The 26312-nt window shown below is 54.3% G+C and overlaps 1 protein-coding gene across 1 annotated transcript in view; it reads left to right on the top strand.

Moving 5' to 3' along the window:
- Positions 1 to 7014: 7014 nt before the first annotated feature.
- Positions 7015 to 26312, top strand: part of LAMC3 (laminin subunit gamma 3) — a gene marked incomplete at both ends in the record, with an annotated part of 61169 nt that continues 41871 nt past the window's right edge. Inside the window, 3 exons of the mRNA XM_079706011.1 lie at positions 7015 to 7390; positions 20884 to 21188; positions 25411 to 25541. Coding sequence (XP_079562137.1) covers positions 7015 to 7390; positions 20884 to 21188; positions 25411 to 25541 — 812 coding nt within the window. The remainder of the gene's footprint in view (positions 7391 to 20883; positions 21189 to 25410; positions 25542 to 26312) is intronic.

The raw sequence follows: 26312 nt of genomic DNA, 5'->3' as shown, positions 1-26312 counted from the left end.
CGTTCTTGGCAGTTTCTGGTAAAGTTAAATGTACCTCTACCCTACAACACAACAATTCCACTCACAGCCATATACCGTAGAGAAATGAGTGCTTATATTCACAAAAAGACACATACAAGCAGCTTTATTCACAATAGCCCCAAATTAGAAACAGCTCAAATGTCCATCCACAGGAGAATGGATGAAAAAATGGTGTATCCACACAATGAGATACTACACAGCAATGAAAAAGAAGGAACCCCTGATACATACAGTGACATGGATGCATCTCCTATACACTAATGTCAAACAAATTAGAAAACAGACACAAAAGAGTACATATTATATGAATGCATTTTTCTGAAGTTCTAGAACCTGCAAAGTGACCTACAGTGACAGAAATGCAGCTTCCTTTGGAAAGGTGTTAATGACAGGGAGGGAGCATGAGGGAACTTTCCCCAGTGACAAACGTTCTTGGTCTTGATCCTGGTGGTGTTTTTACATACTCAGGTAAAAATTCATCAAGCTATGTATTTATGTGTGCATTTCACTGAATGTGAATTACATCTTGGGAAAAAAACTGTCATAGGATGAAAGAGAAAGAATCCAAGATGTGAATTACATCTTGGGAACAAAACTGTCATAGGATGAAAGAGAAAGAATCCAGGCTCCAACCAGGTGCCAGGGTGGTAGGTGTGCAGGTGGAAGCAAAGGGCCTGCAGAAACCTACTTCCCTCCATGGGCTCACTGCATCGGGGCCTGGGCACCTTGTAATTCCAGCTACCACCTGCCCTTTCTCGAGGACCCCGCCCCTTACTCTGGGTGAAGGCAGCCCGGGTGACCAGATGCCTGCCTTAAAGAGGGCAGGTGGCCTGAGGAAGTACTTATTTATTTTGGGGACTCAGCCCGTTTGTCTAATGGGAGAGGGACTGGTGGTGAGCATCGCGGGACCAGATTCCTGATTATAACTTCATAACGGGCACTGGCTATTCGGGAGGTGCTGATATTTATGGAATAAATACGACGCGATTTATGGCTGTATCTCCCTCTGATGTCCCATCTGATATGCAATTCAATTTCTTTTATTGTCTTTGGGCTTTTGCCATGGAGGAGAATGCATAAATAAATAAATATGTGGGTAAATGGCAGCCGGCAGGCCGGGCCAGGGCTGCCAGCCCGCCGTCTCCAGTCCCATATTAGGCCCATCGATCACGCTTTATGAAGCCTGAGCCTGTCCCCCGGCTGGGACGGGAGCAGTCATGCTGGTCACTCCCTGTTATTTAGGGGTCTCTGCTGGCAGGCTGCCCTGCCCGCCTTCTGCCTGCCACCGGGCCGAGGCGTGCCTACTCAGGACCGAAACCAGTGCCACTCGCTTGCAGGGACCCCTGAGGTCCAGATGTCCCAGCTCTTCTGCGGGTGGAGAACACGGAAGACTCGTGACATGTGCCCCCTGCCCGCTCTCCCATGGGGACCCCACGCCACGTGGCCAGGCCGTGCTTCTGCTTGGGAGACAAACCACATTTTGAAAACCAAGCAGCAGCACCTCTGAGCCCTGGGGGCCTGGGTAAGTCACCCTGCCTGACCCCTGTCTCCTCATCTGTGGAGGGGGCAGTGGCCTTTATCCCGGGGCTGCTTCCAAGATGCGGGGAGGCCCTGCGCACGCTCGGGGCACAGGGCTGGGCGTTCAGTCCGCACAAACGTTGCCCGGGCACTGACTGGTTGAGGGGCTTCGGGAGTGGGCAGACCCCAACCCCGCCCTCAGCCAGCCCTGTTCTGGGGGTGATGGAAGGGCTCAGTGGCTGGTTCCCTGCCCCTTGCTGAGGACACAGCTGGAGAGCCCTGAGGCTGGCTTCAAGGCTGTCCTCCACAGCCGCTCTGTGGCCCCCCATCTCATGTGGACTCCTGCACCCCATGATTTGAGTAGCCTGCAGCGCCCCCCTGTGCCCCTCGGGGACTGTCCTCCAGGGGCCAGCCTCTGGCCTCAAGCCCCCCTCCGCGAGGTGCTCCCATCCGGTGTCTCTCCATCCTAGCAGTAGGCTCGGAGCCCCGCACGCCCCCAGCCGGGCCAGGCCACAGGGTCTAGGACAAGCACCGCTAACTTCCGGCTCCAGGGGATGCGTCCCTCACCCCCCATCAGTTCCTGCCACTCTGCCTCCTCTACCTCCCACGGAGCCTGCCTGCTGGACCCCACGTGTCTCAGGGCTCCACAGCCTTCAGACCATGTCTGTGCCCACCCCCAGCCCAGGTCCCAGCACACACACCACAGTCACACCCACACGAGCACACACCACACACACCTGCCCATACCCCACATCGATCTCACACACACACGGCTCACACTCACAAAACACACACCGCTCATGCATGCACACACACGTGCACACGCGCGTGCGCACACATCCAAACAGAAGCCTGACAGCTCCAGCACACCCCTGAAACAGCTGTGCGGGAAGGGCGATTTGCAAGGATGATCCCCACTGAAGAGATAAATTTCCCTGCTGGGGACCAGGATGGACAATCGGCCACAGTTTTGGAAAGGAAGGGAGTGTGGAGGGGAGGTGATCCAGTGGCAGGAACAGCGCATGTGCAAGTGCTGCGCGGCCCAGGCAGAGCATCCAGGATGCTCTCGGGGGGACTTCTAATCTGACACGCGTGCTGGGGGCCGTCCTACCTGTGGTTTGTTCTGGAAATCGGGAAAGGTGGGGGAGGGCAGGCACGGAGGCTGCTAGAGAATCCCAGAGAACTGAGTTCAAACCCCACCTGACCCCTCCCAGCCAGGGAACGCTGGGCAAGTTACTTTGCTTCCTGAGCCTCAGTCTCCCTCTCTGAAGTGTGGGGCCGATACCTGCACCCTAGCAGGATCCCCGTGAGGAGGAGCCTGATGGTTTGCGTGTCAGGTGGTCAGGGACAGGCCCTGTCCGAGGCAGGGAGGGTGAGCGGTCAGCATCCAAGGGTGCAGCAAAGGGGGACCTCTTACCGCCCGGTCCCCATGGCTACCCTCATCTGTGGGAGCTACCCTCTGCCCATCTCCCTGTCCTCCAGGTGCCCCACCCTCCTGGCCTTGGACCGGCCCCAGCAGGCGGCACAAATTTCCCGCAGCCCCTGCAGAGCCCCATTAAGCTGGCACCAGGAATGCAAATGGCTCCTTGTGGCCCCAGGCTGAGAATCCCAGCCTCTCACTGACATTTGTAAGGTTCACGTTTTCAAAATAAAGCCACGTGAAGGGTGAGGTGCATTTGTAGATCACTTCCCAGCCATGGGTCATGGGCTTGCGCGCTCCTTCCCTGCCCTTGATCTTCACCCCCATTTACGGGCAGCCTCACCCCCAAAGAAGAGCCCAACTGCAGCCTGGGCCTCGCTGCCAGATCTCTTTCTCCTTCCCTCCCTCCCTCGATCCAGTCTGCTCTCCCACACTCATTCATTCACTCTATGGACCATCTAGCGTACACCCTGCCTTGGGTGCACGTCAGGGACAGAGCGGGAAGCCACAGGATTCTTGTCCTCTGGGACCGGCAGCCTGACGGGAAAGAGGGACATGAAAGTAATGATGGGTCTGGAAGTGCCATGAAGCCAGGGGGCGGGGCAAGCTGCGGAAGTGACATCATCCTGAGGTCTGAGCCCTAGAGGAGGAGCAAGAGTCAGGCTGGTGAGAAGAGCAAAGGAGCCTTTCAGGCAGAGGGACCGGCAGGTGCCGAAGTCCTGGGGCTGGAGGGGACCTGGAAAGCCTGAGGGTCAGAAGGTGCTGGTCAGTGATGTAGGAGTTCTGGAGTCTTAGGAGCTGAGGTCTCAGAGACCGCCCTTACCCGAGAGCACTGGGAGCCTCTGCAGGGTCGTGCCAGGCCCTGGGGGCAGACGGGGTCCAACTCAGGCCTGGGGGTCCCATTCTGGTTCCAGCGGTGCTCACAGCAATGGTTAAGAATCCCTGGGGCAGGGCTTCCCTGGTGGCGCAGTGGTTGGGAGTCCGCCTGCCGATGCTGGGGACGCGGGTTCGTGCCCCGGTCCGGGAAGATCCCACATGCCGCGGAGCGGCTGGGCCCGTGAGCCATGACCGCTGAGCCTGCGCGTCCGGAGCCTGTGCTCCTCAACGGGAGGGGCCACAACAGTGAGAGGCCTGTGTACCGCAAAAAAAAAAAAAAAAAAAAAAAAAAAAAAGAATCCCTGGGGCAGCTGGAGTGCAGGTGTGGCTTATCTGTCTGTGCCTTCCCTTCCCTTGCTAGGTTCTGCTGCTGACTTATAATTGCCGTTTCCTTGTCCTCAGCAGAAAGAGCTTGGAAATGAAATTACTGTTTAAGGGTAGCTTCCCTGTGGTGGGGACTGCTGGCACAGACCAGTGTCTGCGTGGAGCTGGTCACTCCACTGGGGACTCTGTGCCCTCACCTGCTGCTTTGTGCCCCATGGATTCATCCCACAAGTGTCCCTGCTGGGCAGAGAAAGGGGGGCAGCACAGTTGCCGCCCTCAGGAAGCTCCCAGTCTGATGGGAGAGACGGACCACGGACAAACAAGCAAGTATGTGTATGTGTCACAGGTTAGGAAGGAAAACACTGCACAGTGCAGGAGCAGGAAGCACAGGGGAAGGTCAAGGAAGGTCTGGGCCGGACTCTCCATATCGGGATCCTGGGGCAGGGAGGGACACAGAAATCTGCAGGAACAGTGCTCCAGGCATAAGGCACAGCATGTGCAAAAGCCCTGAGGTGGGAATGCGCTCTGTGTTTGGGAAGGAGGCCCGTGTGGCCGGAGCTGAGTGGCCAAAAGGAGAGGGTGGCAGGTGCAGTGGGAGAAATGGGGAGGGGCTATCAGGTTGTGCCTTCTGCTGAGAGAGCAAGGGCCCCAGAACTGGGGGCAGAGGTTGTGTGAGGAGAACCCAGGGAGCAGAAGCTCTTACTTCCCACATGCATGCATTTATTCATCACCATCATTATCACCATCACCATCACCATCATCATCATCATCACCATCATCATCACTTCATCTTTATCATCACCATCACCACCATCATCACCATCATCATCACCATCATCACCATCATCATCATCATCACCATCATCATCATCATAATCATCACCGTCATCATCAATCACACTTATATCCATTCGTTCACCATCCATCCATCCATCCATCCCTCCATCCATCCATTCATTCAGATGCTCTCATTCTTCATGTACTTTTTATTCACTTACCATCCATTTAACATTCATCATCCTTCATTCATTCACTAGGCATTCTGCAAGCACCCACTTTGCTGCCCACCCAGGGGATGAGTCACACCCCTCCTGCCTACCCTCCAGGGACCCCTAGTTGGGGGAGCGGTGCAGACAAACAAGAAAACCCACTGAGGAGCAGCTGGGCTCTGTGATCTACCCACAGGGTGGGCTCCATGGCCTTGTGTTCCTGGCTGACCTGTGTTGTGGGTGACTTTGGCTGCGTGTGGGCAGTGTCAGGCACAGCAGAGACATGTCTGTGTGGACTCGGCCGTGGGGTTTCCCCAGGGAGTGCCAGGCCCAACGATGTCCATGCTGGACCCTGAGTGTCCAGAGGAAGTGGGAGGGGACCCACAGTACATGTTTGCTGAGGAACAAACGACTGGAAAACACGTGGTCACAATCCAGTCTTATAAAACAGGCAAGAACAAGCCTTGGAATGTCATCAGGCTGTTTCTTAGTGCCCTGTCTCCCTCTCCAGTCAGACCGAGGGCTCATAGAGAGCAGGATCTTGTCTTCATTGTAGTGATAGCAATTTATTGCCCACCTCTCCACCTTCACCACGCTGGGCTCGGCGCCAAGCACTTGGCAAGTGCTTAGGTGTTTGCAGTAGGAAGGACTGGATGCAGAGAGGTAAGTGCTCAGGGGATGGATGGAAAGACACTGGAAGTGCTGACATCTAGGACATTGCAGAACTGACCCACCTGGGAAACTGCCACCACCTGAGGCTCTGGGAGCTCACTCTGTAACTGCAATCCAGGGGGCAGAAATAGGAGTCAAGATGCCACGCCTGCTGCTGCCACCACACAAAGCCCTCTCAACCCCCACAGAGCTGGAGAATGGGAAGCACGCTGCTGCAGAAAGCCTCCTCCTCTGTGACCTCACTTGCCACCAGAAAAAATCACCAGAAGGGCAGAGGATGGCCTCTGCCCACTTTAACTTTCCCAGTCGCAAGCAAGGACTACTGATGGGAAGGACCTAGCTGCAAAGGCTGCAGCTGAAAAATAGTCCTGAGCATGTTTAGGAAGTTTATTACTATTTTCCTTAGAGTTTTTCTGGGAAGGGCTGCTAAGTTTTATCAAGTGTTTTCTCTAGCATCTATTGATATGAGCATCTGGCTTTCTCCTTTGATTTACTAATTTTAATGAATGGAGCATATAAGGGGGCATCTCCTGTGGGTGGGGGGAGGGAAGGTCTCTCTCTGAGGTGATGTTTGTGATGAGACCAGGTATCCTTGGTCACAAATGTCGGCTTAGAATCTCTGCTTTGAGAGCAGAGAATAGCCAGCAGCAGAAGCACTTTTCAGAGTTAATGGAACAGTGGAAACTTAAGGAACTACCCCTAGGGTGACTTTATTGCTGGGAGGAGACGTGCAACGGGAAAGACCAGGTAAAGACCCTGATGCCCCCTTTTATTTCAGGACTTGAAAGGCACTAGTGAGCAGTTTCCATGTCATGAACAGCCACTGAAACCTCAGAAGCACGGCAATAAACCTGCATCATTACCAATCCCTTTTTACAGACGCAGACACCGAGGCTCAAAGAGCCAGGGTCCCCCAGCAGAGCCAGGGCAAGGCAGCTGGGGCTGACTCCCAAGCCGGGCACTCCCGGGCACGACCACCAGGTGGGGGTGAGCGCCCAGGAACGGAGCCGTCGGGAGGTTGCGGGCGCTGCCCGCCGTCTGTCCCTCCCTCCCGCCATGGGTCCCGCCCGCCGGGGGAGGCGCGTACTGGGGCCCCGCGCGCGGTCCGCGCCCACCGGAGCGGGAGCCGAGGCGGGCGCGCAGAGACTGGCGGGCGCGCACTGCCGGACCGCAAGGGCGTCGGTGCCCTTGACCATGGCGGCGGTGGCCGCGCTCCTCCTGGGTCTGGCGCTCTTGGCGCCGCGGGCGGCCGGCGCGGGCATGGGAGCGTGTTACGACGGCGCGGGGCGCCCGCAGCGCTGCCTGCCCATGTTCGAGAACGCGGCGTTCGGCCGGCTAGCCGAGGCCTCCCACACGTGCGGCCGCCCGCCCGAGGACTTCTGTCCGCACGTGGCCGCTCAGGGAGCGGGGGCGCAGTGCCAGCGCTGCGACGACGCCGACCCCGAGCGCCACCACAACGCCTCCTACCTCACCGACTTCCACAGCCAGGACGACAGCACCTGGTGGCAGAGCCCGTCCATGGCCTTCGGGGTGCAGTACCCCACCTCGGTCAACATCACTCTCAACCTGGGTAAGCGCGGGCTCAGGGCACCGCCGTCACCTCGTCCCCTGTGCCCACCATCGGGGGCTCGAGGCTGCGCGCCCTGGGTTAGCTGTAGGATCCAGATATGGGGGTGGGGCTCAGGAAAGGGACCTGTGCCCCCCACTATCTGGAAGGATAGACTGATGAGTGTCTCTTGGGGCTGGGAGGGGTGGGAAGCCTCCTGGGAGCCCTTTACAGAGCAGTGGATCTGGGTGCGAGCACCATGCCCTGTAATGATTGTCCATCCTAGACCCAGAGCTGTTGTGGGCAAAGAAGGGAGGTGACCCACCAGGGGGTGAACTAGTCGGCTCTCTGGGGCAGGGGCTCCTAATCTTGGGGCATCTGGTTGACTTCTGGGGTTCAGTGAATCCCTGAGGCTGTGTGCCGTCCCTGGGGGTGATCTTGGGGACAGAACCAGCGTGTTCATCACCGGGAAGGTTGCCCTCAGGGCAGGAGCCAAGTTTCACCCGGCTGTTGGGTAACTGGACCGGATGGCATGGCCTCTCTGCTGTGCCCAAGCCTCTCCACCCAACCCCACGCCAAGGTGCAAGAGCCCTTAGGTCCCCGGGAATCACAGTCCCGAGTCTGGACGCAGCACTTCACTCCTGGCACCTCCCCCATTTCAGGGAATGGGAATAACCACCTCCGCCCCGACCCCTGGCTCCATAGCCCTTTCAGGGAGGGAGAGTTTCCATCGGTCCACACTCCCTTATCTGTGAGTTCAAAATCTCCCAAAGCTCTGAAAACTCAAAGTATTTTTTTTTTAATATTTATTTATTTATTTATTTGGCTGCGCTGAGTCTTAGCTGTGGCACAAGGGCTCTTAGTTGTGGCATGCGTGCGGGATCTAGTTCCCTGACCAGGGATCAAACCCAGGCCCCCCGCACTGGGAGCATGGAGTCTTAACCGCTGGACCAGTGGGGAAGACCCTCAATTTTTTTTTTTTTTTTTTTTTTTTTTTTTTTGCGGTACGCGGGCCTCTCACTGTTGTGGCCTCTCCCAGTGCGGAGCACAGGCTCCGGATGCTCAGGCTCAGCGGCCATGGCTCACGGGCCCAGCCACTCTGCGGCATGTGGGATCTTCCCGGACCAGGGCACGAACCCGTGTCCCCTGCATCGGCAGGCGGACTCTGAACCACTGCGCCACCAGGGAAGCCCTGAAAGTATTTTTATAACTCATTTCGGCTGCTAAACCTGACCTGAGGCTCCTTACAGACCTTGTTGATCCTAGAGTGAAGAGTCATACATTCTGGTCCTGAGATGTTTGAACATGGCTGTTAGCCCCAGACCTGGCTGGAGGTGTTAACACAGTGCATGGCATAAGGACTGCATCATCTCTCTAAAGTCTGAAGAGTTCTGAATTCTAAACTACATCCGGAGCCAAACAGTTTCGATAAGGAATTATGGGAATGTATCCCTATGTTTCAGATGAGAAAATTGAGGTCCAGAGAGGTTAAGTTTTTTGCCCAAAGACACACAGCTGCTAAATGATCCTGACATCCGTGTGTATCCAAGACCAGAGCATTAACTCCTTGACGTGAATTCCACTCATCGGTGGAGTTGGCTCTTCCTAGCTCTGGGTAACAGTGCCTTGGGGAGGTCTGGGGAATGGCACTGAAGTGGTAGGGGGGACACCGAGCCTTCTCAGAAGAGCAGGCTGGTACCCACTGCCACCCCAAGAAGCTCGGTTGCTCTGAGGCCTTGTTACCACCCACTGACCTGTCGGGCTCTCCAGGTGGGGCTTGTCGATGGGATGGGAGGGATGGGATGGGACAGGGTCTCTACCCAGGCGTGCGACAGGAAACCAGTGGGGGGAGAGAGGTTGGGGGACCTGGCTGGACTGGCCTGGCAGGACCCCAGGGCCACAGGGGAAGGAATCTGGGATAGGATGGGGTCTGTGGGAGACAGTCTGTTCCATGACAGAGGATGCGGTATTGGCTGATGTGTTGCTTGTGTGGGTGGAACCCAGGGCAGACGAGGGGCTCAGGCCAGGCACAGACGAGGCAGGAGTGGGCGGGGCAGGGTCTACGTGTTTGGATTTGGGGCAGTTCCCGTTTACACTTGGTGTGTGCCAGGCCCTACGCCACACACACACACACACACACACACACACACACACACACACACCGTTGTTCTTCCCATGGTGTTGTGCAGCACCAGGCACGTGGCAGGGGCTCTGGAAGGGTCTGCACAGTGAATGAATGAAGGAGGGACAATGTCACCTCCTCCGTCCTGTGCCCCGGGCCCAGCTCAGGGCTCTCTTTTGCCTGCCCCAGGCCACAGAAGAGGCTTTGCACTCAGGCCCAACACAGCCCCTCACTGGGCAAACGCCACCCCCTCCCCGTGCCTCGGTTTCCTCCCTGTCAAATGGGATGAGAGTTGCCACCTCTCGGGCAGCGTGCAGGTCCTGTGAGCTCAGGTCGGCCAGGTGCTTACAGGAGCTGCGACAGTCCCTGTGTGTGTCCCACAGGACTCTGCTGAGAGCGGCTCAGGCTGAGGTTCCCCTTGGGGCGGCCTCTTCCAAAGGGATTGAGAAATGTTCACCCAGCTGGCTCCCAAAAGACATCCTGACCCTGGTCGCATTTATGCAGGAGGGGTTCTGGGGACCCACAGCAGCCCCAGACGTGGCCCACGTTTGGTTCCATTCAAATTTGGTTTTCTCCACGCTGAGCCACAGATTGCGTAATATCAGGGGAAGACGAGGTCTGGGATCTTCAGGGTATTCCCGGTGGGGGCCGGATGGATCCTCAGTCACGGTGGGCGGGGCAGCCTCTCCTAGCCCTCAGGCCGCCTCTGCCGGCTCTGCCCTCTCTCTCCTTGACCTCGTTGGAGGGAGGAGTGGGCAGCGGCTCTGGCCCCGGTCTCCTGGAGGGAGTGGGGTGAGGCCGGGGGAGGGACAGGAGGCGGGTCAGCCCTGGATGGAGGTCGCTGCTTTCCCAGCCCCCTGCGAGCTCACAGACATCTGTTCCAAATCCCTGAGTCCTGTCGCTAAGCTGAGCCTTCCTGTCTGGGATGAAAGGCAGCAGCGGGGTCTGGTGGCTCCCAGCCCTCCACGGAGGCCACGGGAAGTGAGCAGGCTGGAGCCTTGTAGTGGGTGTGTGGGAGGTGGATGGTCATCGGAGATAACACAATATTCAGGGGGCCCTCACCACGTGCTAGGGATCCCACTAAGTCAGCACCCCATCCCAGCACCGTTTGTTCTTTTTCGTTGGCCACGCCGTGCGGCATGTGGAATCTTAGTTCCCCGACCAGGGATTGAACCCGTGCCCCCTGCATTGGGAGCGTGGAGTCTTAACCACTGGACTGCCAGGGAAGTCCCTGTTTGTTCTTTTATAGACAGGGAAACTGAGGCTCTGAGGATGAAATCAGTGCCTAGGGTCCCACTGCAGACCGTGGGACCCTCCCCACAGTGTGCTGCATTTGGGGATGATAAACGTCCAGGTTATGCCTCAGCTTTCGGCTGGGCTCAGGGGAGTCTCCCTTCTTGCTTGTACACTTTCTTGGATTCCTGAGAACCTACTGGAAAGACCATTAAGTCCCTGAGCAGGTGAGTTCTGAGCCCCTGAGCGAGGGGAAGGTTTCAGGAGGAATGGTGAGTGGGCTCCTGCCCCCCAGCCCTCCAGCCTCAGATCCCGGCTGGGGGCTGCCCATGTGCAGGGCCAGTTCTCCCTGCATCTGTTCAGCATCTGCTCCATCTTCATGGAGCCAGAAGACGAGCTGGGCCCCGGGAACGATGTGGATGAAGATTTATGCTCAGGGGACACACCCGGGGTGAGCGGGCCTCTCGGAGATCTGAAGCGTGGTGGGAGTTGACAAAAGAGTGGAGGGCATTCCAGGTCAGGGGGAGCCAGGAGGCCGCTCTGTGTGTTCTTGGACCTGCACGGCCTGGATGGCCAGAGCAGAGGGGACAAGAGGACAGCGGGGCCTGGCCCAGTGGGAGCTGGATGTCAGAAGGACCTGCCGGCCCCTGTGGAGCCCGATGCCGGCTGGGTCTCCTGAGCTTTGGCTCCACTGCGTCTTCCTGTCGAGTGGGCGGCCGTGTTTGCATTGGACGAGGCCAGTGCCGGGGCGCCAAGTCCTCCTTCCTTCTCCCTGGGGGTTCTGGCTGGAATGCCGGGCCCCAGTCAGGTCAGGGGTCAAGGCAGCAGCCCTGATTAGCCCCTACCACAGAAGCAGCCCCCCATGGCCCTGGGCCCAGCTGGCCCTGGCCGCCTCGCCCCCCATCTGGGCTCAGGATGGACCCAGCAGTTGCAGGAGTGGGAAGTCCCAAAGCCCAGGAAGGATGCAGGCAGCCTCCAGATCTCCCCTCCCTCCCCTCCCACTCTGGCTGCACCAGCTGCCCTGCAGCAGGGCTGAGGATGGGCCGAGACTGCCTCTCTCCTCCTGGTCTTTGCCTTTGCTGTTGCATCTGCCCAGCAAAACTTCCTGTTCCCGCCTTCTCCTGGATAACCCGTATCTCATTCATAAACAAAACAGCCTAGTGCCTACTGCGTGCCAGTCCCTGTACCAAGCCCTGGGGATGCAACAGCGGACAAGCCACTATCCGCCCCACTAGGCTTTGAGGTCACCTCCTACAGGAAGCCCTCAGCCCCCAGGATTGGGCGGAGAGCCTGCCTGCATGTTCTTGCAGCCCCTCACCCTTCCCCTGTCACAGTCTAGATCATGCACGTGAGGTTTTGGTTTGTTTGTGTCCATCACTGGCTCCAGGCTACAGAGGGAATGCCTGTTTTCACAGCTGCACCCCAGCGCCCAGTGCAGGGACCCCTGCACAGTGGTGCTGTTGGTTGGGTGGATGGATGGAATGACAGCATTTAGTCATGCATGTGCCGGGGACTGTTGTAAGTGCTTTGCAGGCATTTACTCATGAAGCCTTTTTATTGTGATGCACATTTTGCAAATGGAGAAATGGAGTCACTGTGTTCAAGACACCTGCCCATTTCACTGGAGGGAGGTTAGGTATTTTGCCCAAGGCAACAGAGCTGCTAAGCAGTGGAGCGGGGATGTGAACCCCTGCACATCATGGCTACACTGTATTTCCTCCCTGGAAACAAGGAATGAGTGGATGAATGCATGAATGAATAACTCCCCAGATCCATCCCAGACTCTTAAGCTGTGGCTCCACCCTTCCTCCTGGCCCTGCCCCGTACCTGGGCACGCCAGGGCTCCAGCCGCTTCACCTGCCTCCCTTCCCCTGCTCTCTCTCATCTCCCTGCCAGCCTTGCCACCAACTGTGCCCTTCCCCCATCTCATGCCCTTGGCTTTGCCTGTTGGGATCATGGTCGACATTTGGGGCTCCACCTGCACCTCCAGCCCAGTCCCCCACCTGAGCCCTTGACCAGGTCATTCAAGCATCCTCCTGAAAGTCGACCCTTGAATTTCACACACGGGCCCCAAACTTAGGGTCCAAAAGTAAAGGTGCACCGTGTAAACCATATTCATAGCAGCATTATTCAAAATAACTGAAGAATGGAAGCAACCCAAGTGTCCACTGATGAATGAATAAGCAAAATGTGGCATAGCCATACAATGGAATATTTTTCAGCCTTAAAAAGGAAGGAGATTCTGGGCTACCCTGGTGGCACAGTCGTTGAGAGTCCGCCTGCCGATGCAGGGGACACAGGTTCGTGCCCCGGTCCGGGAAGATCCTACGTGCTGCAGAGCGGCTAGGCCCGTGAGCCATGGCCGCTGGGCCTGCACGTCCGGAGCCTGTGCTCTGCAACGGGAGAGGCCACAACAGTGAGAGGCCCGCGTACCGCAAAAAAAAAAAAAAAAAAAAAAAGGAAGGAGATTCTGACACATGCTGCTACGTGGATGAACCTTGAAGACATTATGCTCAGTGAAATAAGCCAGACACAGAAGGACAAACACTCTGATTCCACTCATATGAGTCCCTAAACGAGTCACATTCATAGAGACAGAAAGTAGAATGGTGGTTGCCAGGGGCTGGGGGAGGAAAGAATGGGAAGTTAGTGTTTTTTGTTTGTTTGTTTGTTTTTTGCGGTATGCGGGCCTCTCACTGTTGTGGCCTCTCCCGTTGCGGAGCACAGGTTCCGGACTCACAGTCTCAGCGGCCACAGCTCACGGGCCTAGCCGCTCCACGGCATGTGGGATCCTCCCGGACCGGGGCACGAACCCGTGTCCCCTGCATCGGCAGGCGGACTCTCAACCACTGCGCCACCAGGGAAGCCCGGGAAGTTAGTGTTTAATGGGTATGGAGTTGCAGTTTGGGAAGATGAAAAAGTTCTGAAGATGGATGGTGGCCACGGTTGCACAACAGCGTGAATGTGCTTGATACCAGTGATCCATATGCTTAAAAATGATTAAGATGGTAAATTTTATGTTATATATATATATTTAAAATTAAAAAGTAAAGGCATCCTTCCTTCCCCCTCGTCTCTCCATGCACCAAAGCAAGGAACTCAGGAATCCGCTGCAATTCTTCCCTCCTCACCCTTTGACTTCAGCATTCGCCAGATCACTAGGTCATTCTCTGGAATGTTCCTTGTCTTTGCCTTCCTCTCCATCATTCCCACTCAGCCCCTCATCTGTTCCCTGATTGATTGCAATGGTCTTAAATGCCCTGACACCTCTCTTTGCAGACGTGTAGTTCGTACATTTCAGTCATGGCTCCATTCAGGCTGGACCTCAGAGTCCTTCTTAACACAAAGCCCTAGGCAATAGTCAATCAGACGAAATCTGTTCACTCTCCCCAGGTTAGACAATAGGCTTGACAATCTTGATCCATATTTGGGGATTAGACTCTTGGCCCAAAGTTGAGGGAACTGTCGTGGGCCTAGCTCTGATTCAGCCAGACTCTCATGGTGTCTGGCATTGTGGTCACAGGGATTCCCCAGCTCTTCACAGGGATTCAGCGAGCCCCAAATTGCCAAGAGCTAGGGTGGGAGAGGAAGTCAAGAACAGTGGATGGCCAGATGCTAGGGCGGAGGAGCCCTGCTGTGATGCCTCCTGCAGGCTGGGAGCGGCTCTCCCCACCTGGTTCTCATGCCCACAGTGGGCAGGGCAGCCTCGCCCAGGCATTTCCGCTCAGCTCCCCACCCTGTCCCCTCCAGCCCCATCCCCAGGCCACTGCTCCCCAGATGGCTCCAATTAAAGGGCTTTGTTTTGTTTCCATTTTCCCAAAATAAGCCTCTCCTTCGGAGCTCATTCTGCTCGGTCAGTGCCGGATGTGGGCCAGCCTGCTTTTATGACCGCCCTGGTGTCATTCCTGTTGGGCTTTATGTCCCAGCTGGCTGGGGAGGACATGGCTTGGTGCTCCTGGTGCTGGCTTGGGCGACCTCTGCAGTTTTCATGGGCACTGGCACCTCCTTCTGGGCAGCCCTTTCTCTCTGAGCATTGAATGGAGGGGTGGCTGGTTCGCCAACTTGGGGGCAGACAAGCCTGTAGTTGGGTAGAGACTCAGCTGTTTTCTACGTGACCTTGTGCGAGACCCTTTCTCCTGCCTGAACCTCGGGTTCCTTGTTAGTAAGATGTGCACGGTTATGGAACTGTTTGGGGGTCTCTGAGATAGAGTGTACATAGAGCACTTAACAAGGTGCCTGGCACATAGTAGGTGCTCACTAAATGCTGGCTGTTGTTAAACAGACTCATTCGGGGGTCGTGATTGGCAGAACCCTGTGACAGCCTCAGTCATGTTGTCAGGCCTGTCTGTCTCAACTTGTTCACTGGATTATAACCTCCTTGAAGGTACAAATCATGCTTCATCTGGCAAGCATTTATGGAGCACCTACTGTGTACCAGGCACTGTGCTCAGCTCTAAGGATTCACTGGCCCGTCCCAAGGAGGGCACAGACTAGTGGGAGGGATGAGCAGGTCTTTACAGAACAGGGTGAAGAGGCTCAGGGCAGCTGGGGAGCACCAGTGAGGCACCCAAACCCACAGCTCCAGGGATGAGTAGCCATCAGGGAAGGCGGGAGAAAGGTGTTCCACGCAGGACTCAGGCTGGGGCATTTGATCAGTCTGCTAAACCAGTGGGATGAGCAGGGATGCACGGAAGCCAGCCAGGTGAGGAGCGGAGGGAACAGCGTTCCAGGCAGAGGGAACAGCATATTGGGTGGCTGGGAGTTGAGATCCATGTGGTCCCAAGCAGTGTCACTCCGCAGTTAACAGGTGAGGATGATACTTTGGCCCAGCTCTTTTGATGGGAGCACACCTGTCTCAATCACCCTGAAGCCTCATTGGCCCCTGGAGCTTGCAAGGGTCTGGGTTGAGGCTGCAAATTTAATTCTTGTCACCGTTTAGAAGATCTCAGGGCCAGTTCCTTCCCCAGTCTTCGGGTTGCCTTTGGCAGAAACTTTTTCATCGCAAAGCAGGGATTAAGTTGCTTTCTTAGCCCTTCTAATTAACTCTTAGACCTTCTGTTAACCTTTTTTTTTTTTTTGTGGTACGCGGGCCTCTCACTGTTGTGGCCTCTCCCGTTGCGGAGCACAGGCTCCGGACGCGCAGGCTCAGCGGCCATGGCTCACGGGCCCAGCCGCTCCGCGGCACGTGGGATCTTCCCGGACTGGGGCATGAACCCGCGTCCCCTGCATCGGCAGGCGGACTCTCAACCACTGCGCCACCAGGGAAGCCCCTTTCTGTTAACTCTTGTAACAGAAAGTCCCTGCCGCGCCTCTGTGATGTTCCTGCATCTTCTCTCACCTCCTGGCTTGGCAAGGAAAGGGAAAAGCCGCGATGTTTCCTAGTGTGTGATGTTGCTCATTTGCATGAAATCCCGGTGGCTGCCTTTTTCCAATCGCACTTCTAGCTGCCAGCTACCTTTTAAGTGGCTCCAAGTACCCCTCCTGAGAGGTGTCTGGCTGCTAGATGTTTACAGAAGAATCTGGGCCTGTGGATCCACGGCGACCTCCACACAGCATCCTTTCGTGAACGCGGACCTGGGGCAAGTCCTCACCTGGTTCTGAGGTCTGACGCCTGCTCAGAACAGAAGCGGCCGCCCCAGACACTGGCTCCGTTGGCAACACATGCTTTCTTTTAAGGGGCTTGGAGTGACAGTGCCAGGCTGTGCTGCAATGTAACTTTGAAAAACGTCTTAAAACAGAACATGGCAAGGCGGTTGCTTTTTAAATTTTTTTTAATTTGTGTTTTCTCCAGTTTTTTAATTAGAACAAACTTAGTGAGAAAAAATTGGGAAAATGTAAAACACTTGAAAAGGGAAGAAAAGTCACTGGGTCCTCTGCCCTGAGGACAGTCACGCTTATGCGTTCGATGTCTTTCTTTTCTGCTTGTTCTTTAGGGATTTTTAAATATCATCTGACGATTCTAAACGTAAGATCGTTTGTCTTTTTTTTTACCTTCAACGTTTTCACTTTCCCATGTAATATAAACTCATTGTCAGCTGTTTCAGTGGTTTCAATCATCCTGTGAGTTTATCCCTACAATTTATTGAATCCTTATGGTTCCATTTTTTTCCCTATTATAAAAAGATTCCTTGATGAACTTCTTGATTTAGGTTCCATGCCTTGTTCGAATTCCCAGAAGTGGGATTTTTTTTTTTTCACCAAAGGCCATGAATATTTTTATGGCCCTTCATCTGTGTCACCACACTGCATTCCCAAGGGGCCAATATGTATACTTTTGCCCCAGTTTTTTCTTTTATTGTGGTAAAATACACATAACATAAAATTTATTACCTTAACCATTTTTAAGTGTACAGTTCACTGGTATTAAGTATATTCACATTGTTGTATTATTGTTGTATATTCACCACCATCCACCCACAGAATTTTTTCATCTTCCTAAACTGAAACTCTGTCCCCATTAAATACTGTTGCTCTCTTCCCTCACCCACCATTCTACTTTCTGTCTCTATAAATTCGACTCCTCTAGGGGCTTCATATAAGTGGAATCATATAGTATTTGTCTTTTGATGACTGACCTAATTTGCTTCACATAATGTCCTCAGGGTTCATCCACGTTGTAGCATGTGTCAGAATTTCCTTCCTTTTTAAGGCTGAATACTATTTCGCTGGGTGGATGGACCACATTTTGTTTTTTAATTAATTAATTTATTTTTGACTGCGTTGGGTCTTCGTTGCTGTGTGCAGGCTTTCTTTAGTTGTGGCACAAAGGCTCAGTAGTTGTGGTTCGCGGGCTCTAGAGTACAAGCTCAGTAGTTGTGGCACACGGGCTTAGCTGCTCCACGGCATGTGGGATCTTCCTGGACCAGGGCTCGAACCCGTGTCCTCTGCATTGGCAGGCGGATTCCTAACCACTGCATCACCAGGGAAGTCCCTGGACCACATTTTGTTTATTTGTCATCTGTTGATGGACACATGGGTTGCTTCTACATCTTGGCTATTGTGTGTAATGCTGCTATGAACATGTGTGTCCAAATATTTCTTCAAGACCCCGCTTTCAATACTCTGGGATCTATACTCAGTAGTGGAATTGCTGGATCATATGGTAAGTCTATTTTTAATTTTTTGTGGAACCGCCAAACTGTTTTCCAAAGCAAATGCACCATTTTACACTCCTACTAATGGTGCACAAGGGTTCCAACTTTTCCACATCCTCACCAATGCTTGTTATTGTTTTCTGATTTTTTTTAATATTTTTATTTATTTATTTAATTTATTTATTTTGGCTGTGCCGCGTCTTAGTTGCGGCATGCATGTGGGATCTAGTTCCTCGACCACGGATTGAACCTGGGCCCCCTGCATTGGGAGCATGGAGTCTTAACCACTGGACCACCAAGTAAGTCCCTGTTATCTGTTTTTTAAAAAAATAATAGCCATCCTAATGGATGTGAGGACCAATTTTTAAAAATATATGTAACAGCTTTATGGAGATATAATTTACAATTCACCCAATTCAAGCACACAATTCAGTGCTTTTTAGTATTATTCATAGAATTGTATACCCATCACCACAATCCATTTTTGAACATTTTTATCACCTCCAAAGAAACCCTGTGCCCGTTAGCGGTCACCTCCCCCTGCCAAGTATTCACCTAACACCCCAGGCCCTGAAAACCACTAATCTACTTTCTGTCTTTCTGGATTTGCCTATTCAGGACATTTAATATAGGTGAAATCATACATTATATAGTCTTTGGGATTAGCTTCTTTTATTTATCACAATATTTTCAAGGTTCGTCCACATTGTAGCATGTGTCAGTACTTTATTCCTTTTTCTTGCCAAGTAATATTCCTTTGTATGATATACCACATTTTATTTATTCATTTATCTGTTGACGAACATTTGAGTTGTTTCCATTCTTTGGATTTTATGAGTACTGCTGCTCTGAACATTGGTGTACAAGTTTTTGTGAGGACATATGTTTTCATTTCACTTGGGTACACGCCTAGGAGTGAGATTGCTGAGTCATGTGGTAACTCTATGTTTAACATTTTGAGAAACCACCAGACTGCTTTCCAAAGCAACTGCACCATTTTACATCTTCACCAGCTGTATACGAGGCTTCTGATTTCTCCACCTCCTTGCCAACACTTATTTTTGTCTGTCTCTTTTATTATATCCATCTTAAGGGAGTGAGGTGGTATCTCATTGTGGTTTTGGTCTGGCTAATGATGTTGGGCATCTTCTCGTGCTCATTGACCATTGATATACCTTTTTTGGAGAAATGCCTATGTAGATCCTTTTTTCTGTTTTCCATTTTTAAATTGGGTTATCTGTGTTTGTTTGTTTTTTTTTTGGCTGCGCTGCACAGCTTGTGAGATCTTAGTTCCCCGACCAGGGATTGAACCCATGCCCCCTGCAGTGAAAGCGAGGAGTCTTAACCACTGGACCTCCAGGGAATTCCCGGGTTATCTGTCTTTTTATTTTTGAGTTGTAAGAATTCTTTAAATAGTCTAGATAAATCCCTTAACAGATATAATGCTTTGCAAATATTTTCTCCTATTCTGTGGGTTGGCTTTTCATTTTTCACAGTGGTGTCTTTAGAAGCACAAACTTTTTGATTTTGATGAAGTTCAATTCATCTGTTTTTTTCCTTTGTCAGTTGTGCTTTTGGTGTCACATCTAAGAAGGCTTTGCCTAACCCAGGTCATGAAGACTTACTCCTATATTTTCTTCTAAGAGTTTTATAGATTTAGCTCTCACTTTGGGCCAAGATGTTTAAACAGAAGATTGAAGTGACTTCTCCTCAGTGCATAAGGAAGACTGTGGACAGTGACAGAGGTGGCAGCAGCGGGAAAGGCCTCCTGGGGTATCTGGGACCCGGGCAGAACAGCCAGAGGGAAGAAAGCAGATGTGGGAAAGGGGTGTAGAGAAGTTCTGTGCTGCTCTGGGGAATGGGAGGGCTCCCTCTGTTGGCCATTCGTTCGTTCATTAGTCCATCGGTTTCTTTGTTCTTAGGCATTGCTTGCTGACACCTGTCGGGGCAGATGAGGATGTAGGCGGCTGTCCTCCCCACCCACCCTGCTCCCCAGCCACATGTCCCTTCCCATCCCGGCCTCCCAGCTCTGAGTAATTGTGGTGGATCTGGAGCCATTGTGAGCGCTCCTGCGGCATAAAGGTGGCAGCTGGGCAGAGAGGAGGGCAGGGTGGGGCCTGAAGATCCCACATCTTGATGTCAGCAGGGTGGGGGAGGGGAGCAGGACTAAAGCCGATGGAGAGGCCACTGGGAGAGGAGGGACTGAGCAGAGGGGGCCGAGGAGGGGACCCAGGGTGGGCTGGAAGGAGCGGCCCAGGAGCAAGACCCAGGAGGCAGGGCCAGGAGTGTGGGCTGCACGGAGGCCTGGGGAGGGGGCTTCCAAGTAACGGGGACGATCCATGGCCCAGGAAGTAAGGCAAGGTGTGGTCCCCTGGCTGTGACCACAAGGGGCTCTTTGTGAGGAGGCTTTGCAAGAGCAGTTTCTATTGAGTGGCCCAGAGAAGCTGAATTGCAGTGGACTGAGGGTTAAATTGGGAGATGAGACCATGGGGCCAACAGATACAGACTTCTCTTAAGAACTTTGGATCAAACGGAAGTTAGATGGAAGCAGGAGAAAGAGAGGGGTTCAGGGGGGATTGTGTTAGGATTGGGGGGGGGGGCTTGAAACAGGCATGTCTCCAGACTCCAGGGGTCTAAAATCACTGGGAGGGAATGAGACCAAAAGGCACAGGTGGAAGGTTTGGTTTTGTTGGAGTGTAGTAAAAGAAATGACTTTCTAATGGTAGAGCAGGCTTCTTCAGGATGTGGCAACATCCCATTGCTGGAGATAGTTGAGCAAAAAGAGATGGCTGCCTGTCAGGGGTGTTACACTGCAGATTCCTGTGCAGGGAGACAAACGGGCCTAGTTAAGGGATGGCAGGTACTTGGGAAGCATGCCAGCATTGTCCCCTCCTGTGTCCTTGACAGGCATCACTAATTAATCATGGCACACCCAGCATGGTGCTCCAGGCAGCCTCTAACGATCCATCCAAGATAGTATACGCAGCACAGCCGTTCTGCTCTCCCTGGACCAGGATTCTGACGCTCCCTTCCCTTCTGTAAAATGGGTCCACGTCTTCTCACTGCAGGGAAAGCTTACGAGATCACCTACGTGCGGCTGAAGTTCCACACCAGCCGCCCTGAGAGCTTCGCCATCTACAAGCGCACCCGGGCCGGCGGTCCCTGGGAGCCTTACCAGTACTACAGCGCCTCCTGCCAGACGACCTACGGCAAGCCCGAGGGCCAGTACCTGCGCCCCGGCGAGGACGAGCGCGTGGCCTTGTGCACCTCCGAGTTCAGCGACATCTCCCCGCTGAGTGGGGGCAACGTGGCCTTCTCCACCCTGGAGGGCCGGCCCAGTGCCTACAACTTTGAGGAGAGCCCCGTGTTGCAGGTCAGAGAGGAGTGGGGCTGGGCGGGGGCAGGGTTGGGGCAGGGGCTGGGCTGGACACTCGGGTCCAGCGGAGCACAGGGAAGTCTAAAAGGGCAGGAGGACACAGGGGACTGTGAGAGCTCCCGTGGTCTTCAGATTTGAAACAACAGAAGCTTTTGTTGTATCTGAATCTTTTGTGGATGACTGATAATGAAATAGATGGAAGAGGGTGCCCTGTGACAGCCACCAACTCAGCTGACCCCTTCCTTAGGCAAGTGTGGAAACTGAGGCCCGGAGTGGGGAAAGGACTTCCCAAGGGCACACGTGGGTTGGTGGAAGGGCCCAGCACAGACCCTGAGGGTCCTGACTCCTGGCTGGAGCTTCTGCTAGAACTCCCTGCTGGGAGCTCCGCTTCCTCCCTCTGTGATGGATGGCGTTGCCTGCCTTGTGTGTCTCCAAGGGCTGTGACGGGGCTAAAAGGGAAAACACGAAAAGAACGTGAGTTTGGAGTCATAGAGTCCTGGGATCTGTGCTGTCAGGCAGAGCTATCCAACAGAACTTCCTGCAGCGACAGAAATGAACCCTAGCAGCACCCTCCGGTATGGTAGCCACAAGCCACGTGTGTGTCTGTAGAACACATGAAATGTGACTAGCACGACTGAGGAATTGAATTTTCATTTTTATTTCATTTTAATGAAGTTTAAACAGCCACATGGGGCCAGCAGCTGCCACGTTGGAGAGCCAACTATAAAGTGACCAGCACAGTGCGTGTCCTAGAAAAGATGCTCATTCACGCTTTGACGATGAGTTCGTGGTAGCTCACCCGTCTCATCCTCGTGGCAGAGAGCATGGCAGGCTTGTGGCTGTGTGCATCCATACAGGGCCCCCATCCTGCCCACCTGGGTCTACTCAGCTTTGTGGCCCTACCCGTATAAGCACCCACGCACGTCCACATTTCTGTGCGTCAGTGACGGTTCATCTGTGGATGTGGTGGTCTGTTTGATGTTTCGGGGCATTGGACGGCCCTCTAGCCCACTTCCCTGCGTTCCAACAGACCTCTGCCGAGAAAAACTGCTATCTTCTTCCCTCGACATGTTCAGAGCATTTCCTTTGCCTGTCTGGGATAATAAGGGGGCTGGGATTAGAATCCCGTTTGTTTCTGGAGGGGACACTGAGGCCCAGAAAGAGGTTGTGCCCCACCCAGGCTGTCCAGCACAAGAAAACACGGTGTCAGCTGGCTTGAGGTCCCCAAGACCACCCTCAGCTTCAGTGATTCACTGAAAGGACTCACAGAACTCAGAAAAGCCGCTGTACTCATGGTGACGATTTATTACAGTGAAAGGATACAGACTGAAACCAGCAAAGGGAACAGGCACACGGGACAGGTCCAGGCGAGACCAGGCATGGGGCTTCTGGGCGTCCTCTCCTAGTGGAGTTGTGGGGACAGTGCCGATTTCTCCCAGCAACGGCATGTGACAAGGACATTGCCAACCAGGGAAGCTCACCCGTGCCTTGGAGTCCAGGGTTTTTATTGGGGGTCAGCCACATGCACATGGCGGACTGCCCATGGCTGACCTTGACCTCCAGCCCCTCCAGAGACCAGGCTGATTCTGTGTGGCCCAAGGGCTCCCCATAAGTCACATTGTCAGCATGGACCATCTGGGGTGGCCCAGGGCCCCAGGTGGACAAAGTTCCTCTTTTCAAGCAGTACATTCTGAGGGCTTGCAGGTGACCCCCCAGGAGTAGGGGGCAAAGGTCAGAACTCTCTCAGGCAAGGTTAATCCTTTCTGGCACAGAGTCTCATCTCCAGATGCCCAGGCCCTGCTTATCCCATTAAAAACGTTCACTTGTGATCATCATGTGATCCTGTTGAAAATGACAATTTCTTCTCCACGGGGCTCCAAGCTCTGTAGACTAGAAAACATCGGCCAAGGTCATCTGAAGACAAGCACAAGGGCTGGGCACCTGCTCTGCCTGCATCTGTGCTCTCTTGACAGAGGGGCCCCCTGACTTGTTGCCCCTTATGTCCTGGATGCTGTCCCTAACGGAAAAACAGCCTTTTCAGAAATGAGACCCCTGCAGCCCCCAGGCAGAAGAAGGACAGAGAAGGTCAGAGAAGGACCAAAAAAGCCAAGCCCCCCTCCTCCTCTCCCCTCTGGGCACCCCCAGAGTGGCGCTTCCTCTGAGGACGTGGAGCATTTGGGGTGTGGGGTAACGAAGGATGTGCCCCTGCGGCTGCTGTGTCTTGGGTCCCTCTGTCCTCCGTGGGGGCCCGGGACCTTGGGGAGAAGGCTGACCCTCTCTGGGGTGCTTGGAGACGAAGCTCCTGCCTGCCGTTTCTCGCTAACGCTGCATTCTTGCTCCCACGTCTGTCCAGAGTCAACCCGAGAGCCCACTTGTAGTTTTAGCTGGGCCACTGCAAGTTGCACAAGGTCCTTGCCCCTGTGTATTGGGGCTCCGGTTTTCCCCCAAAGTTACCTCTAAGGCATCAGGGAGTGACCCGTACAATTTGGGCTAAGGGAACAAATTCCCCTTCTCTCTCCCAGCTCCCTTCCTGGTGTCTCAGGGAGATTTTGATGCTGTTCCTATCACCATTGTCTTCAAGACTGATGGAGCAGGTCATAGGCTGCAAAGCAGATGCAGGAACCCAAAGAGGGGTCACTGCAGGCCGAGACCTTGGGCAGGTCATTGCCCTCTGGACTCCATTAGTATGATGAGGGCTTTGGAGTAGATGCAGGAAGGCAGGCTACCTAGTAGCGAAAGCTGGGACCCTGGGGTCAGATAGACCCGAATCCCAGCTCTGCGTGCACCAGCCGTGCAACTAGGAAGCCGAGTACTTACCCTCGCTGATCCTCAGTCTTCTCATCTGTAAAACATGGGTAAGAATAACACCCCCCTGTGGGGTTATTGTGAGGACCTGAACCGTAACCACACAATAAGCGTCAGCTACTGCACCTTCCAGCTTGGACATCAGCTGGTTTGGGTTCTCTAGGGGCACTTTTTCTGGAGAAAGAAAAGACTCTTAGACCATCAGTTGTGCTCTGCTGGGTTCCCACCCCGGGCCTTAGCCCCTTGCTCCTCAGCTGCTTCAGGGACCAACCAGCAGCATCAGTACCCCCTGGGCACGTGTGGAAATACAGAGTCTCAGGCCCCACCTCTGATCAGAAGCTGCATTTTAACCTGAGCCCTGAATGCACACTGACATTTGGGAAGTGATTCAGGGAGTGACTCCCCGGAGGTTTACAAACTCAGCTGAGTGCTGAGGTCCCCTCTGAAGCTTTCTGGTTCTGGACCCCTCCCTGGCTGAAGCATCCTCAGGCAGAGGCCCTGGGCCCCAGGCCACGGGCTCGAGAGTTGCTGAGCCCAAGGGGATCGGAGAGACCCGCTGGCCTGAGTCATGCTGGGGTGAGAAGTCAGACTTTGCTAGTTCATTTTCTGTCCTGATGAGCCTGATTGCTAAACCAGGAGCTGCTGGGCTGAATTAAAATGCTGATTAACGTTCAGCTGGGGCTACCTCTGATTATAACAGCAGGCAGATGAAAATGTCAGCTTTCACGTGGGCTCTCCCCCACTTCACCACCAGCTCTTCCAGGGGGAAGCCTCTCATTCCGCCACCAGCAAGTATTTATCGAGTGCCTGCTGTGCGCCAGGCAGAGCCCAGGCTGGGGATGCAGCGAGAACCAGGGGCCCTGAGTCCTTGTCCTCTTGGGGCTATGTTCTGGTGGAACAGATGTCACCTGGGGCAGGTGCCTTGTCTGTGGGAGCCTGATCCTTAGAACGTGAGAAGCCTATAAACCCAGGGCCCACCCCACGCCAGGGCACTGGGATGCACCTTCCCTCAGCTGCCCTGTAGAACGGGGGTGCAGTCCCGCTGAGGAGTCAGGTAACCTGCGTGACACGGTTTTAGATGGGCTGCTCCAGCACCTCGACCACGTGCCCCGCCGCTGACATTGGCCATCCTCCTCCAGCACCCTCCTGGAGCCGACATTATTCCTGGTCCTATTTCACAGATGGGGAAATGGAGGCTCTGAGACACTGAGCGAATTCCCCAAAGTTGCACAGTTAGGAAGGGGCCAGGCATCCAGGTTGGTGTGACCCAAAAGCACAGGCTCCTTATTTCTGCAGTGTTCTCGGAATTTGTCTGTGTTTGGCCTGTCCCTGTGTCCCAGAAGATGCCCTGGGGAGCCGGCAGACACGCAGGAACCTGCTGATGGCGCCCTTTCCCTTCCACCTTGTCCCCCAGGATTGGGTCACCAGCACCGAGCTCCTCATCTCCCTAGACCGGCTCAACACGTTTGGGGATGACATCTTCAAGGACCCCAAGGTGCTGCGGTCCTACTACTACGCCGTGTCGGACTTCTCTGTGGGCGGCAGGTAGGCGGGAAGCAGCGCAGCGGCCGGGACGCTGGACGGGGTGGCTGCCACGTGGGCTCACCCGGTGGCTACCGTGGAGGGTAAAGAAACCACTTCTGGTGCTCCAGGGGGGAAAAAAGAAGGAGCCTGGTTCCCGGGCCCGGCGTTCGAGGCCTTTGTGACCCACCTGCTTCCCGCCTCCCAGCCCCGTTCCTGCTGCTTTTCCCACGTCAGCTGTGTTTCCGCTGCCGTCAGTGGGACACACCAGCCCTTTGCACCTGTGGTTCCCTCTGCCTGGTGGTCCGTCCCCTTTTCTTTCTTTCTTTTTTTTTTTTTTTTTTTTGCATCTGACAGTACATTCATTCCCGCCACATGTGCACCATCTAACACGTAGAACCTGCTTAAATTTCCAGTCGGACCACCGTTCTGTGGGATGTGGGCTCCAAACGAAGCTGGTTAACAGTGGCCATAGGCAGGCACGGGACCCCAGGCTTTCAAAGCTTCTTTCATCAGCACTCATGAGCTTATAACTGATGGAGCCCATCAACCCCATTCTTCCCCAAATCTTCTGGTAAACTTGGGTAGAGTAGGGCTTCCTGGGGACCCAAGCATGTTTTCGTGTTTTTTTTTTGCGGTACGCGGGCCTCTCACTGTTGTGGCCTCTCCCGTTGCGGAGCACAGGCTCCGGACGCGCAGGCTCAGCGGCCATGGCTCACGGGCCCAGCCGCTCCGCGGCATGTGGCATCTTCCCGGACCAGGGCACGAACCCGTGTCCCCTGCATCGGCAGGCGG

The sequence above is a fragment of the Hyperoodon ampullatus genome (genome assembly GCF_949752795.1).
Source record: "Hyperoodon ampullatus genome assembly, chromosome: 6".
NCBI lineage: Eukaryota > Metazoa > Chordata > Mammalia > Artiodactyla > Ziphiidae > Hyperoodon > Hyperoodon ampullatus.
This window is presented reverse-complemented; position numbering and strand designations above follow the sequence as displayed.